The 15,294-nt window shown below is 37.0% G+C and overlaps 1 protein-coding gene across 1 annotated transcript in view; it reads left to right on the top strand.

Annotated features, from left to right (window-relative positions):
- The window catches only part of LOC139753341 (uncharacterized), a 397,831-nt gene that overhangs the window by 368,295 nt on the left and 14,242 nt on the right, over nt 1-15,294 (top strand). Inside the window, exon 7 of the mRNA XM_071669697.1 lies at nt 8,237-8,382. Coding sequence (XP_071525798.1) covers nt 8,237-8,382 — 146 coding nt within the window. The remainder of the gene's footprint in view (nt 1-8,236; nt 8,383-15,294) is intronic.

Genomic DNA, 15,294 nt, shown 5'->3' with positions numbered 1-15,294 from the left:
TCTCCGCACTAGTACCATACACCATACATAAGCACTCTTGCCAATTCCTGTCCAATTAAACATTTTTGAATTTCATCATGACAGAGTACGTCAAATTTATGTCCCCTCCCTAACCCCCAGCATCATGGAGTGTTAAGAATGTCCGGGTATGTGCCGGACTCGACTGCCAGTAAGAGGGAGGAGGACTATGGCAGCAGTAGTACCGGCCCCTCCCACGACCTTCTATTCATTCTACCAAGATTTTTGTCTCTCTAGTAACCTCATCTCAGTTGAACACCATCTGTCTAGTACTTCTCCTAATATCTTACTTCTCTCTGAGACATAGTTGTCTAATGATGTTCTCTCTCGTCCCTTTTCATATCCAATTATAACCTCCACTCAAGATTCCTGCTGTATGCCTCAAGGACCTTGAGTCCCCAAACTTTGATGTTATGTGGCTCAAAGTGTGTCACCCTACCATCACACTATTGCTCTCCTGATTCTACAAATCTTATTTCTTTCTCCTAAACTCCTGCCGCAAGACTCCTCTCACCCACCAGCCGAGATCCTCTACCTCAGAGATTCCAACGTTCACCCTAGGTTAGGTTAAATTCCTCTCATACGGATGATTTAGAGGAAATCATCTGAGAAACAGATCCTGTGACAGACAAATAAAAGAAATTAATTAATCTAGATAAGAAAAGAGAAGGTTAAGAGGTGATCTGATACCAGTATTCAGAATTATTGAATGTTTCCATAATCCCACGAGCTACCTTGTAATTTAATCGTCTGATATCCCTCGTTACAAACTCGTGGGCAAACATTTGACCTCAAATGAGGCGATGTACCTTTCCTACATCAGAGTTGTTAACGTATGGAACAATTTAACAATTAGAGTAGTTGAAAGCAACACCATACAAACGTTTAATCATTGAATCGATAAACATTTTGCTTAAGATATCCAGAACTAACAATTTTGCATCTCCTTAGCAATACGATAAGTTTACAGCCTCTGTGAAAGATCTGTAAGTCATTCTACTCGTACCACATTCATCAATGACATTCAATTCTCTTCCACTATCACAACGAGCCTCGTGAGGTCTGGAATTGAGATGTTCCGTTGTTGATGTTCCATAATCTAGCAGACATGAGTGTCCCATGTTGTAAACAATGTTCCATAATTTAGCAAATGTGAGTCTTCCACGTTGTAACTAATGTTCCATTTTCTATCAAAGGTCGGTGTCCCATATTGTAACTAATGTTCCATAATCTAGCAAACATGAGTGCTCCATGTTGTAACTAATATGGATGTTCCATGATCTAGTAAACATAAGTGCCCCATGTTGTACCTAATGTTCCACAAACTAGCAAACATGATTGCCCAAATTTATAACTAATACGGATGTTCCATAATCTAGCGAATATGAATGTCCCATGTAACTTATGTTCCATTATCTAGCAAATATGAATTTTCCATGTTGTACCTAATGTTCCATAACCTATTAAACATGAGTGTTCCATGTTATACCTAATGTTCCATAATTTAGCAAACATAGATATTCAATTTTTTTTTTTTTTTTTTTTTTGCTTTGTCGCTGTCTCCCGCGTTTGCGAGGTAGCGCAAGGAAACAGACGAAAGAAATGGCCCAACCCACTCCCATACACATGCCTTGATTCAATCCACTGACAGCACGTCAACCCCGGTATACCACATCGCTCCAATTCACTCTATTCTTTGCCCTCCTTTCACCCTCCTGCATGTTCAGGCCCCGATCACACAAAATCTTTTTCACTCCATCTTTCCACCTCCAATTTGGTCTCCCTCTTCTCCTCGTTCCCTCCACCTCCGACACATATATCCTCTTGGTCAATCTTTCCTCACTCATTCTCTCCATGTGACCAAACCATTTCAAAACACCCTCTTCTGCTCTCTCAACCACGCTCTTTTTATTTCCACACATCTCTGTTACCCTTACGTTACTTACTCGATCAAACCACCTCACACCACACATTGTCCTCAAACATCTCATTTCCAGCACATCCACCCTCCTGCGCACAACTCTATCCATAGTCCACGCCTCGCAACCATACAACATTGTTGGAACCACTATTCCTTCAAACATACCCATTTTTGCTTTCCGAGATAATGTTCTCGACTTCCACACATTCTTCAAGGCTCCCAGAATTTTCGCCCCCTCCCCCACCCTATGATCCACTTCCGCTTCCATGGTTCCATCCGCTGCCAGATCCACTCCCAGATATCTAAAACACTTCACTTCCTCCAGTTTTTCTCCATTCAAACTCACCTCCCAATTGAATTGACCCTCAACCCTACTGTACCTACAATATTCAATATTGTAACTAATATGGTTGTTCCATAATCTACCAAACATAAGTGTCCCATGTTGTAACCAATGTTCTAGCAAATATGATTGTCCCATGTTGTAACCAATGTTCCAAAATCTAGCAAACATAATTGTCCCATGTTGTAACTAATCCAGATGTTCCATAATCTAGCGAATATGAGTGTCCCATGTTGTAACTAATGTTCCATGATCTTCCAAACATGAGTGATCCATGTTGTAAATAATGTTCCATAATCTACCAAACATGATTGTTCCATGTAACTAATGTTCCATAATCTAGCAAACATGAGTGTCCCATGTTGTAACTAATGTTCCGTAAACTAGCAAGCATGAGTGTTCCATGTAACTAATCTGGATGCTCCATAATCATTGATAGCAAGCATGAGTGTCCCATTAAGCTGATGTTCCATAACCTAGCAAACATGATTGCCCCATGTTGTAACTAAACCGGATGTTCCATAATCTAGAGGAAATGAGTATCCCATGTTGTAATTAATGTTCCACAATCTAGCAAACATGAGTGTTCCATGTTGTAACTAATCTTCCATAATATAGCAAACATGAGAGTTCCATGTATCTAATGTTCCATAATCTAGCAAACATGAGAGTTCCATGTATCTAATGTACCATAATCTAGCAAACATGAGTGTTACATGTAACTAATACGATTGTTTCATAATCTAGCAAACATGAGTGTCCAGTGTTATAACTAATGTACCATAATGTTGCAAACATGATTGTCCCATGTTGTAAGTAATAGGGATGTTCCAGAATCCTGCGAACATGAGTGCCCAGTGATGTAACTAATGTTCCTGAATCTATCAAACACAAGTCTTCCATAATCTAGCTAACATGAGTGTTCCATGTTGTAACTAATGTTCCATAATTAGGCAAACATGAGTGTTACATGTTATAACTAATGTTTCATAACCTAGCAACATGAGTGTTCCATGTTCTAACTAATGTTCCATAATCTGGCAAACATGAGTGTTCCATGTTGTAACTATTGTTCCATAATCTAGCAAATATGGGTGTTCCATGTTGTATCTAATGTTCCATTATCTCGCTAACATGAGTGCTCCATGTTGTAACTAATGTTGCATAATCAGGCAAACATGAGTGTTACATGTTATAACTAATTTTTCATAGCCTAGCAACATGAGTGTTCCATGTTCTAACTAATACTCAATTATCCAGCAAACATGAGTGTTCCATGTAACTAATGTTCCATAATCTAGTAAACATGACTGTTCCATGTTGTGACTGATGTTCAATAATATAGCAAGTAAGAGCGTTCTATGTTGTAACTAATGATCCATAATCTGGAAAATATGAGTGTCCCGTGTTGTAGCTTATGTTCCATAATCTAGCAAAAATGAGTGTTCAGTGTTGTAACTTGTTCCATAATCTAGCAAACATGAGTGTACCATGCTGTAACTAATGTTCCACAATCTGGCAAGCATGAGTGTTCCATGTTGTAACTAATGTTCCATAATCTAGCAAACATGAGTGTCCATGTTGTAACAAGGGTTCCACATTCTACCAAGCATGAGCGTTCCATGATGTAACTAAGTTCCATAATATAGCAAATATGAGTCTCCCTTGTTGTAACTAATGTTCCATAATCTAGCAAACATAAATGTTCAATGTGGTAACCATTATACGATAATCTAGCAAACATTAGTGTCCCATGTTGTAACTAATGTTTCATAATCTAGCAGACTTGAGTGTTCAGTGTTGTAGCTAATGTTCCATAATCTACCAAACATGAGTGTTCCATGTTGTAACTATTGTTCCATGATCTGGCAAACTTGAGTGTTCAATGTTCTACCTAATGTTCCATAGTCTAACAATCAAGAGTGTTCCACGCTGTAACTAACGTTCCATAATCTAGCAATCATGAGTTATCCATGTTGTAACTAATGTTCCTTAGTCTAGCAAATATCCGGGATCCATGTTATAACTAATATACCATAATCTAACAAACATGAGTGTCCCATGTTGTAATTAATGTTCCATGATCTAGCAAATATGATTGTTCCATGCTAAAACAAATGTTCCATAATCTAACAAACATGAGTGTCCCATATTGTAACTATGCTCTATAATCTAGCAAACATGAATATTCCATGTTATAACTAATATTCCATAATATGGCAAGCTAAAGTGTTCCACCTTGTAACTAATGTTCCATAACCTGGAAAATATGAGTGTCCTATGTTGTACCTGATATTCCATAATCTAGCAAAGAGTTCAATGTTGTAACTAATGTTCCATAATCTAGCAAACATTAGTGTTTAATGTAACTAATGTTTCATAATCTAACAAATATGAGATTCCATGTTGAAACTAATGTTCCATAATCTAGCAAAAATGAGTGTCCAATGTTGAAAGTAATATTCCATAATCTAGCAAACATAAGTCTTCCATGCTGAAATTAATGTTCCATAATCTAGCAAACATGAGTGTCCCATGTTGTAACTAATGCTCTATAATCTAGCAAACATGAGTGTTCCATGTTGTAACTAATATACCATAATCTAGAAAACATGAGTGTCCCATGTTGTAAATAATCTTCACTGATCTAGCTAAGATGAGTGTTCCATGTTGTAACTAATGTTCCATGATCTAGCAAACATGATTGTTTCATGTTGTACCTAATGTCCCATAAGCTAGCAATCAAGAGTGTCCATGGTGTAACTAATGTTCCATAATCTAGCCAACATGAATGTCAAAAGTTGTAACTAATATTCCATAATCTAGAAAACACTAGTGTTCCATGTTATAACTGATATACCATAATCTAGCAAACATGTCTCATGTTGTAACTTATGTTCCATGATCTAGCAAATATGAGTGTTCCATGCTTAAACAAATGTTCCATAATTTAACACATGAGTGTCCTATGTTGTCCCTAATGTTCCATATTCTAGCAACCATGATTGCCCCATGTTGTAACAAATCCAGATGTTCCATAATATAATTAACATGATTGTCCCATGTTGTAACTAATGTTCCTTAATCTACCAAACATGTGTTCCATGTTGTATCTGATGCTCTATAATCTAGCAAACATGAGTGTTCCTTGTTGTAACTAATGTTCCATAATCTAGCAAACATGCTTGTCACATGTTGTAACTAATGTTCCATAATCCAGTAAACATGAGTGTTCCATGTTGTATTTAATCTAAATGTTCCATAATCTAGCGAACGTGAATGTCCCATGTTTTAACTAATGTTCCATAATCTAGCAAACATGAGAGTTCCATGTATCTAATGTTCCATAATCTAGCAAACATGAGTGTTACATGTAACTAATACGATTGTTTCATAATCTAGCAAACATGAGTGTCCAACGTTATAACTAATGTTCCTTAATGTTGCAAACATGATTGTCCCATGTTTTAAGTGATAGGGATGTTCCAAAATCCTGCGAACATGAGTGTCCCATGATTTAATTAATGTTCCTGAATCTATCAAACACAAGTGTTCCATAACGTAACAAACATGAGTGTTCCATGTTGAATCTAATGCTCTATAATCTAGCAAGCATGAGTGTTTCATGTTCTAACTAATGTTCCATGACCTAGCAAACATGAGTGTCCCATGTTTTAACTAATGTTCCATCATCTAGCCAACATGGGTGTCCCATGTTGCAACTAATGTTCCTTGGTCTAGCAAACATGACCGTTCCACGTTGTAACTAATCTCGATGTTTCATAATCTAGCAAACATGAGTGTCCTATGTTGTACTTAATGTTCCATAATCTAGCAACCATGATTGCCCCATGTTGCAACTAATCCTGATGTTCCATAATCTAGCAAACATGATTGTCCCATGTTTAACTAATGTTCCATAATCTAGCAAATATGAGTGTTCCTTGTTGTAATTAATGTTCCATAATCTAGCAAACATGAGTGTTCCTTGTTGTAACTAATGTTCTATAATCTAGCAAGCATGCGTGTGACATGTTGTAACTAATGTTCCAAAATCTAGCGATCATGAATGTTTCATGTTGTAACTAATGTTCCATAATCTACCAAACATGAATGTTCCATAATCTACCAAACATGAGCGTCCCATGTTGCAACTAAACCGGATGTTCCATGATCTAGCGAAAACGAGTATCCCATGTTGTAATTAATGTTCCACAATCTAGCAAACATGAGTGTTCCATGTTGTAACTAATGTTCCTAAATATAGTAAACATGAGTGTTCCATGATGTAACTAATGTTCCATAATCTAGCGACCATGATTGCCCCATGTTGTAACTGATCCGGATGTTCCATAATCTAGCGAACATGATTGTCCCATGTTGTAACTTATTTTCCATAATCTAGCAAACATGAGTGTTCCTTGTAACTAAGGTTCCATAATCCAGGAAACATACGTGTCACATGTAAGTAATGTTCCATAATCTGGCAAACATGAATGTTCCATGTTGTAACTAATCCGATTGTTCCATAATCTATCAAACATGAGTGTCTAATATTATAACTAATGTTCCATAATGTTGCAAACATGATTGTCCCATGTTGTAACTAATAGGGATGCTCCAAAATCTAGCGAACATGAGTGTCCCATGATGTAACTAATGTTCCTGAATCTGTAAAACACAAGTTTTCCATAATCTTGCAAACATGAGTGTTCCATGTTGTTACTAATGTTCCATAGTCTAGTAAACATGAGTGTTCCATGGTGTAACTAATGTTCCATAATCTAGCAAACATGAGTGTTCCATGTTGTAACTAATGTTCCATGATATAGCAAACATGAGTGTCATATGCCGTAACCACTCTTTCATAATTTAGCAAACATGAGTGTTCCATGTTGTAACTAATCTGGTTGTTCCATAATCTTGCAAATATTAGTGTCCTGTGGTGCAACAAACGTTTCATGATCTAGCAAACATGATTGTCCCTTATTGTAACTAACCCGAATATTTCACAATCTAGCAAACATGAGTGTCCCTTGATGTAACTAATGTTCCATAATCTATCAAACATGAGTGTTCTATGTTGTCACTCATGTTCCATAATCTAGTAAACATGAATGTTCCATGTGACTAATGTTCCAAAAACTAGCAAAGGTGTACTATCACAGACATTTGATAATACAAGGAATATTATTACAGATATTAGATAATGTACGTATATTATTACAGATATTTGATAATATAAGGTATTTTCTTACAGATACTTGATATTATGATGTATATTATCAGATGTTTCGTAATATAAAGTCCATTATTTCAGATATTTGATAATATATGGAATATTGTTACAGATATTTGATAATATAGTAATATTATCAAAGATATTTGATAATGTAAGGTATATTATCACAGATATTTGATAATATATGGTATATCATTACAGATGTTTGATAATATAAGGTATATTATTACAGATATTAGATAATATAAGGTATATTATTACATATATTTGATAAAATAAGGTATATTGTTATAGATATTTGAAAATATAAGTATGTTATTACAGTTATTTGATAATGTAAGGTATATTATCACAGATATTTGATACTATAATGTATATCATTACAGATATTTGATAAGGTATATTATCACAGATATTTGATAAGGTATATTATCTCAGATATTTGATAATATAAGGTATATCATTACAGATATTTGTTAATATAAGGTATATCTTTACAGATATTTGATAATATAAGGTATATTACTACAGACATTTGATATCAAAAGGTATACTATTACAGATATTTGATAATATAAGGTATATCATTACAGATAATTGATAATACAAGGTATATCATCACAAATATTTGATGAAATAAGGTATACTGTTACAGATATTTGATAATATGAGGTATACTATCACAGATATTTGATAAGCTTTACTATTACAGATATCATGCGATCCTTGGTCTGTTCTCGGAAGACGCCAGTGATATTCAGAAGATATCTATTGCTACATCTATATTGCCTATTTCCTGGAGTAAAACTGACGGCCTTGTCATAATTCTTTTAAAAGAGAAGGCTGTCCTCAAACCCAGTAAGTAGAACTTGAACTTCACCTGCTCCAACATGAAGGGGAAACATTATGTAAACGTTGGCGTATTGGACATTATTGTTATTATTATTATCATCATTATTATTACTATTATTATTATTATTATTATTATTATTATTATTATTATTATTATTACTTTTATCATTTTATTATTATTTTTTTTTCCAAAAGAAGGAACAGAGAAGGGGGCCATGTGAGGATATTCCCTCAAAGGCCCAGTCCTCTGTTCTTAACGCTACCTCGCTAATGCGGGAAATGGCGAATAGTATGGAATCATTGTTATTATCATTATCGTTATTATTATTATTATTATTATTATTATTATTATTATTATTATTATTATCATTATTATTGTTATCATTAATATTATTATTTTTATTATTATCATTATTATTATTATTATTATTATTATTATTATTATTATTATTATTATTATCATTATTATTAGTAGTAGTACTTTTATCACTGTTATTATTATTACTATTGCTATTATCATTATTATCATTATTATTATTATTATTTTTTTTTTTTTTTTTTTTTTTTTTTTGCCGCTGTCTCCCGCGTTTGCGAGGTAGCGCAAGGAAACAGACGAAAGAAATGGCCCAACCTACCCCCATACACATGTATATACATACGTCCACACACGCAAATATACATACCTACACAGCTTTCCATGGTTTACCCCAGACGCTTCACATGCCCTGATTCAATCCACTGACAGCACGTCAACCTCGGTATACCACATCGCTCCAATTCACTCTATTCCTTGCCCTCCTTTCACCCTCCTGCATGTTCAGGCCCCGATCACACAAAATCTTTTTCACTCCATCTTTCCACCTCCAATTTGGTCTCCCTCTTCTCCTCGTTCCCTCCACCTTCGACACATATATCCTCTTGGTCAATCTTTCCTCACTCATTCTCTCCATGTGCCCAAACCATTTCAAAACACCCTCTTCTGCTCTCTCAACCACGCTCTTTTTATTTCCACACATCTCTCTTACCCTTACGTTACTTACTCGATCAAACCACCTCACACCACACATTGTCCTCAAACATCTCATTTCCAGCACATCCATCCTCCTGCGCACCACTCTATCCATAGCCCACGCCTCGCAACCATACAACATTGTTGGAACCACTATTCCTTCAAACATACCCATTTTTGCTTTCCGAACATGCAGGAGGGTGAAAGGAGGGCAAGGAATAGAATGAATTGGAGCGATGTGGTATACCGGGGTTGACGTGCTGTCAGTGGATTGAATCAAGGCATGTGAAGCGTCTGGGGTAAACCATAGAAAGCTGTGTAGGTATGTATATTTGCGTGTGTGGACGTATGTATATACATGTGTATGGGGGGGGGTTGGGCCATTTCTTTCGTCTGTTTCCTTGCGCTACCTCGCAAACGCGGGAGACAGCGACAAAGTATAATAAAAAAAAATAAGATATTATTATTATTATTATTATTATTATTATTATTATTATTATTATTATCATCATCGTTATTATTATTAGTATTATCATTATCATCACCATTATCATTATTATTATCATTATTATTATTATTATTATTATTATTATTATTATTATTATTATTATTATTATTATCATTATTATTATTATTATTATTATTATTATTATTATTATTATTATTATTATTATTATTATCATTATTATTATTATTATTATCATTGTTATTATTGTTATTATTATCATTATCATCATCATTATTATTATTATTATTATTATTATTATTATTATTATTATTATGTACATGGAGTGAGTATTTTTATGGTTTGTTGAATGTGTTTGATGATAGAGTGGCAGAAATAGGGTGTTTTGGTTGAGGTGGTGTGCAAAGTGAGAGGGTTAGGGAAAATGATATGGTAAACAGAGAAGAGGTAGTAAAAGCTTTGCGGAAGATGAAAGCCGGCAAGGCAGCAGGTTTGGATGGTATTGCAGTGGAATTTATTAAAAAAGGGGGTGACTGTATTGTTGACTGGTTGGTAAGGTTATATAATGTATGTATATATATGTATATATATATATATATATATATATATATATATATATATATATATATATATATATATATATATATATATATATATATATATATATATATATATGAAAAAGAGGGCAAATGAGAGTTGGGGTGAGAGAGTATCATTAAATTTTAGGGAGAATAAAAAGATGTTCTGGAAGGAGGTAAATAAAGTGCGTAAGACAAGGGAGCAAATGGGAACTTCAGTGAAGGGCGCAAATGGGGAGGTGATAACAAGTAGTGGTGATGTGAGAAGGAGATGGAGTGAGTATTTTGAAGGTTTGTTGAATGTGTTTAATGACAAAGTGGCAGATATAGGGTGTTTTGGTCGAGGTGGTGTGCAAAGTGAGAGGGTTAGGGAAAATGATTTGGTAAACAGAGAAGAGGTAGTAAAAGCTTTGCGGAAGATGAAAGCCGGCAAGGCAGCAGGTTTGGATGGTATTGCAGTGGAATTTATTAAAAAAGGGGGTGACTGTATTGTTGACTGGTTGGTAAGGTTATTTAATGTATATATGACTCATGGTGAGGTGCCTGAGGATTGGCGGAATGCGTGCATAGTGCCATTGTACAAAGGCAAATGGGATAAGAGTGAGTGCTCAAATTACAGAGGTATAAGTTTGTTGAGTATTCCTGGTAAATTATATGGGAGGGTATTGATTGAGAGGGTGAAGGCATGTACAGAGCATCAGATTGGGGAAGAGCAGTGTGGTTTCAGAAGTGGTAGCGGATGTGTGGATCAGGTGTTTGCTTTGAAGAATGTATGTGAGAAATACTTAGAAAAGCAAATGGATTTGTATGTAGCATTTATGGATCTGGAGAAGGCATATGATAGAGTTGATAGAGATGCTCTGTGGAAGGTATTAAGAATATATGGTGTGGGAGGCAAGTTGTTAGAAGCAGTGAAAAGTTTTTATCAAGGATGTAAGGTATGTGTACGTGTAGGAAGAGAGGAAAGTGATTGGTTCTCAGTGAATGTAGGTTTGCGGCAGGGGTGTGTGATGTCTCCATGGTTGTTTAATTTGTTTATGGATGTGGTTGTTAGGGAGGTGAATGCAAGAGTTTTGGAAAGAGGGGCAAGTATGAAGTCTGTTGTGGATGAGAGAGCTTGGGAAGTGAGTCAGTTGTTGTTCGCTGATGATACAGCGCTGGTGGCTGATTCATGTGAGAAACTGCAGAAACTGGTGACTGAGTTTGGTAAAGTGTGTGAAAGAAGAAAGTTAAGAGTAAATGTGAATAACAGCAAGGTTATTAAGTACCGTAGGGTTGAGGGTCAAGTCAATTGGGAGGTTAGTTTGAATGGAGAAAAACTGGAGGAAGTAAAGTGTTTTAGATATCTGGGAGTGGATCTGGCAGCGGATGGAACCATGGAAGCGTGAATCATAGGGTGGGGGAGGGGGCGAAAATCCTGGGAGCCTTGAAGAATGTGTGGAAGTCGAGAACATTATCTCGGAAAGCAAAAACGGCTATGTTTGAAGGAATAGTGGTTCCAACAATGTTGTATGGTTGCGAGGAGTGGGCTATGGATAGAGTTGTGCGCAGGAGGGTGGATGTGCTGGAAATGAGATGTTTGAGGACAATGTGTGGTGTGAGGTGGTTTGATCGAGTAAGTAATGTAAGGGTAAGAGAGATGTGTGGAAATAAAAAGAAAGTGGTTGAGAGAGCAGAAGAGGGTGTTTTGAAATGTTTTGGGCACATGGAAAGAATGAGTGAGGAAAGATTGACCAAGAGGATATATGTGTCAGAGGTGGAGGGAACGAGGAGAAGTGGGAGACCAAATTGGAGGTGGAAAGATGGAGTGAAAAAGATTTTGTGTGATCGGGGCCTGAGCATGCAGGAGGGTGAAAGGAGGGCAAGGAATAGAGTAAATTGCATCGATGTGGTATACCGGGGTTGACGTGTTTTCAGTGGATTGAATCAGGGCATGTGAAGCGTCTCGGGTAAACCATGGAAAGTTGTGTGGGGCCTGGATGTGGAAAGGGAGCTGTGGTTTCGGGCATTATTGCGTGGCAGCTAGAGACTGAGTGTGAACGAATGGGGCCTTTGTTGTCTTTTCCTAGTGCTACCTCGCACACATGAGGGGGGAGGGGGATGGTATTCCATGTGTGGCGAGGTGGCGATGGGAGTGAATGGGGGCAGACAGTGTGAATTGTATGCATGGGTATATATGTATGTGTCTGTGTATGTATATATATGTGTACATTGAGATGTATAGGTATGTATATTTGCGTGTGTGGACGTGTGTGTGTATATACATTGTGTATGGGGGTGGGTTGGGCCATTTCTTTCGTCTGTTTCCTTGCGCTACCTCGCAAACGCGGGAGACAGCGACATAGCAAAATAAATAAATAAATATATATATATATATATATATATATATATATATATATATATATATATATATATATATATATATATATATATATATATCACATACAAACCTCCAACAGCCAGGATCGGACCCGGGACCCCTGTGCCACAGGCGGGAATGCTACCGCTAGGATATGGCCCTAGCTACTAGGAAATAACTATTCGAATACTATGTACTCGAATACCCTTCGTCTCACGTTGGTGAGCAACGGGGTCTACACCGGTCATTTCCCAACAGGCGCACATAGCCAGCATATAGCATTTTACCGAACCTAACTTTACAACACGGAGGTATATGAATACGAACAAAGTGCATAAGAACGCGCACCAATGTGAGACGAAGGGTATTCGAGTACATAGTATTCGAATAGTTATTTCCTATTAGCCATGCCCATAGCCTAGCGGTAGCATTCCCGCCTGTTGCACAAGGGTCCCGGGTTCGATTCTGGCTGTTGGAGGTTTGTATGTTTTATGAGGGTGCGCGTTCCGATGCACTTTGTTCGCGTATATATATATATATATATATATATATATATATATATATATATATATATATATATATATATATATATATATATATATATATATATATATGCTTGTGGCATGAGAAGAGTGGGAGGTGGGTTGATTAGAAAGGGTAGTGAGTGGTGGGATGAAGAAGTAAGAATATTAGTGAAAGAGAAGAGAGAGGCATTTGGAAGATTTTTGCAGGGAAAAAATGCAATTGAGTGGGAGATGTATAAAAGAAAGAGACAGGAGGTCAAGAGAAAGGTGCAAGAGGTGAAAAAGAGGGCAAATGAGAGTTGGGGTGAGAGAGTATCATTAAATTTTAGGGAGAATAAAAAGATTTTCTGGAAGGAGGTAAATAAAGTGCGTAAGACAAGGGAGCAAATGGGAACTTCAGTGAAGGGCCCAAATGGGGAGGTGATAACAAGTAGTGGTGATGTGAGAAGGAGATGGAGTGAATATTTTGAAGGTTTGTTGAATGTGTTTGATGATAGAGTGGCAGATATAGGGTGTTTTGGTCGAGGTGGTGTGCAAAGTGAGAGGGTTAGGGAAAATGATTTGGTAAACAGAGAAGAGGTAGTAAAAGCTTTGCGGAAGATGAAAGCCGGCAAGGCAGCAGGTTTGGATGGTATTGCAGTGGAATTTATTAAAAAAGGGGTGACTGTATTATTGACTGGTTGGTAAGGTTATCTAATGTATATATGACTCATGGTGAGGTGCCTGAGTATTGGCGGAATGCGTGCATATTGCCATTGTACAAAGGCTAAGGGGATAAGAGTGAGTGCTCAAATTACAGAGGTATAAGTTTGTTGAGTATTCCTGGTAAATTATATGAGAGGGTATTGATTGAGAGGGTGAAGGCATGTACAGAGCATCAGATTGGGGAAGAGCAGTGTGGTTTCAGAAGTGGTAGAGGATGTGTGGATCAGGTGTTTGCTTTGAAGAATGTATGTGAGAAATACTTAGAAAAGCAAATGGATTTGTATGTAGCATTTATGGATCTGGAGAAGGCATATGATAGAGTTGATAGAGATGCTCTGTGGAAGGTATTAAGAATATATGGTGTGGGAGGCAAGTTGTTAGAAGCAGTGAAAAGTTTTTATCGAGGATGTAAGGCATGTGTACGTGTAGGAAGAGAGGAAAGTGATTGGTTCTCAGTGAATGTAGGTTTGCGGCAGGGGTGTGTGATGTCTCCATGGTTGTTTAATTTGTTTATGGATGTGGTTGTTAGGGAGGTGAATGCAAGAGTTTTGGAAAGAGGGGCAAGTATGAAGTCTGTTGGGGATGAGAGAGCTTGGGAAGTGAGTCAGTTGTTGTTCGCTGATGATACAGCCCTGGTTGCTGATTCATGTGAGAAACTGCAGAAGCTGGTGACTGAGTTTGGTAAAGTGTGTGAAAGAAGAAAGTTAAGAGTAAATGTGAATAAGAGCAAAATTATTAGGTACAGTAGGGTTGAGGGTCAAGTCAATTGGGAGGTAAGTTTGAATGGAGAAAAACTGGTGGAAGTAAAGTGTTTTAGATATATGGGAGTGGATCTGGCAGCGGATGGAACCATGGAAGCGGAAGTGGATCATAGGGTGGGGGAGGGGGCGAAAATCCTGGGAGCCTTGAAGAATGTGTGGAAGTTGAGAACATTATCTCGGAAAGCAAAAATGGGTATGTTTGAAGGAATAGTGATTCCAACAATGTTGTATGGTTGCGAGGCGTGGGCTATGGATAGAGTTGTGCGCAGGAGGGTGGATGTCCTGAAAATGAGATGTTTGTGGACAATGTGTGGTGTGAGGTGGTTTGATCGAGTAAGTAACGTAAGGGTAAGAGAGATGTGTGGAAATAAAAAGAGCGTGGTTGAGAGAGCAGAAGAGGGTGTTTTGAAATGGTTTGGTCACATGGAGAGAATGAGTGAGGAAAGATTGACCAAGAGGATATATGTGTCGGAGGTGGAGGGAACGAGGAGAAGAGGGAGACCAAATTGGAGGTGG

Source organism: Panulirus ornatus, chromosome 14 (genome assembly GCF_036320965.1).
Source record: "Panulirus ornatus isolate Po-2019 chromosome 14, ASM3632096v1, whole genome shotgun sequence".
Classification (NCBI taxonomy): Eukaryota; Metazoa; Arthropoda; class Malacostraca; order Decapoda; family Palinuridae; genus Panulirus; species Panulirus ornatus.
Note: the sequence above shows the minus strand (reverse complement) of the source record. Positions and strands in the feature narration are given on the sequence as shown.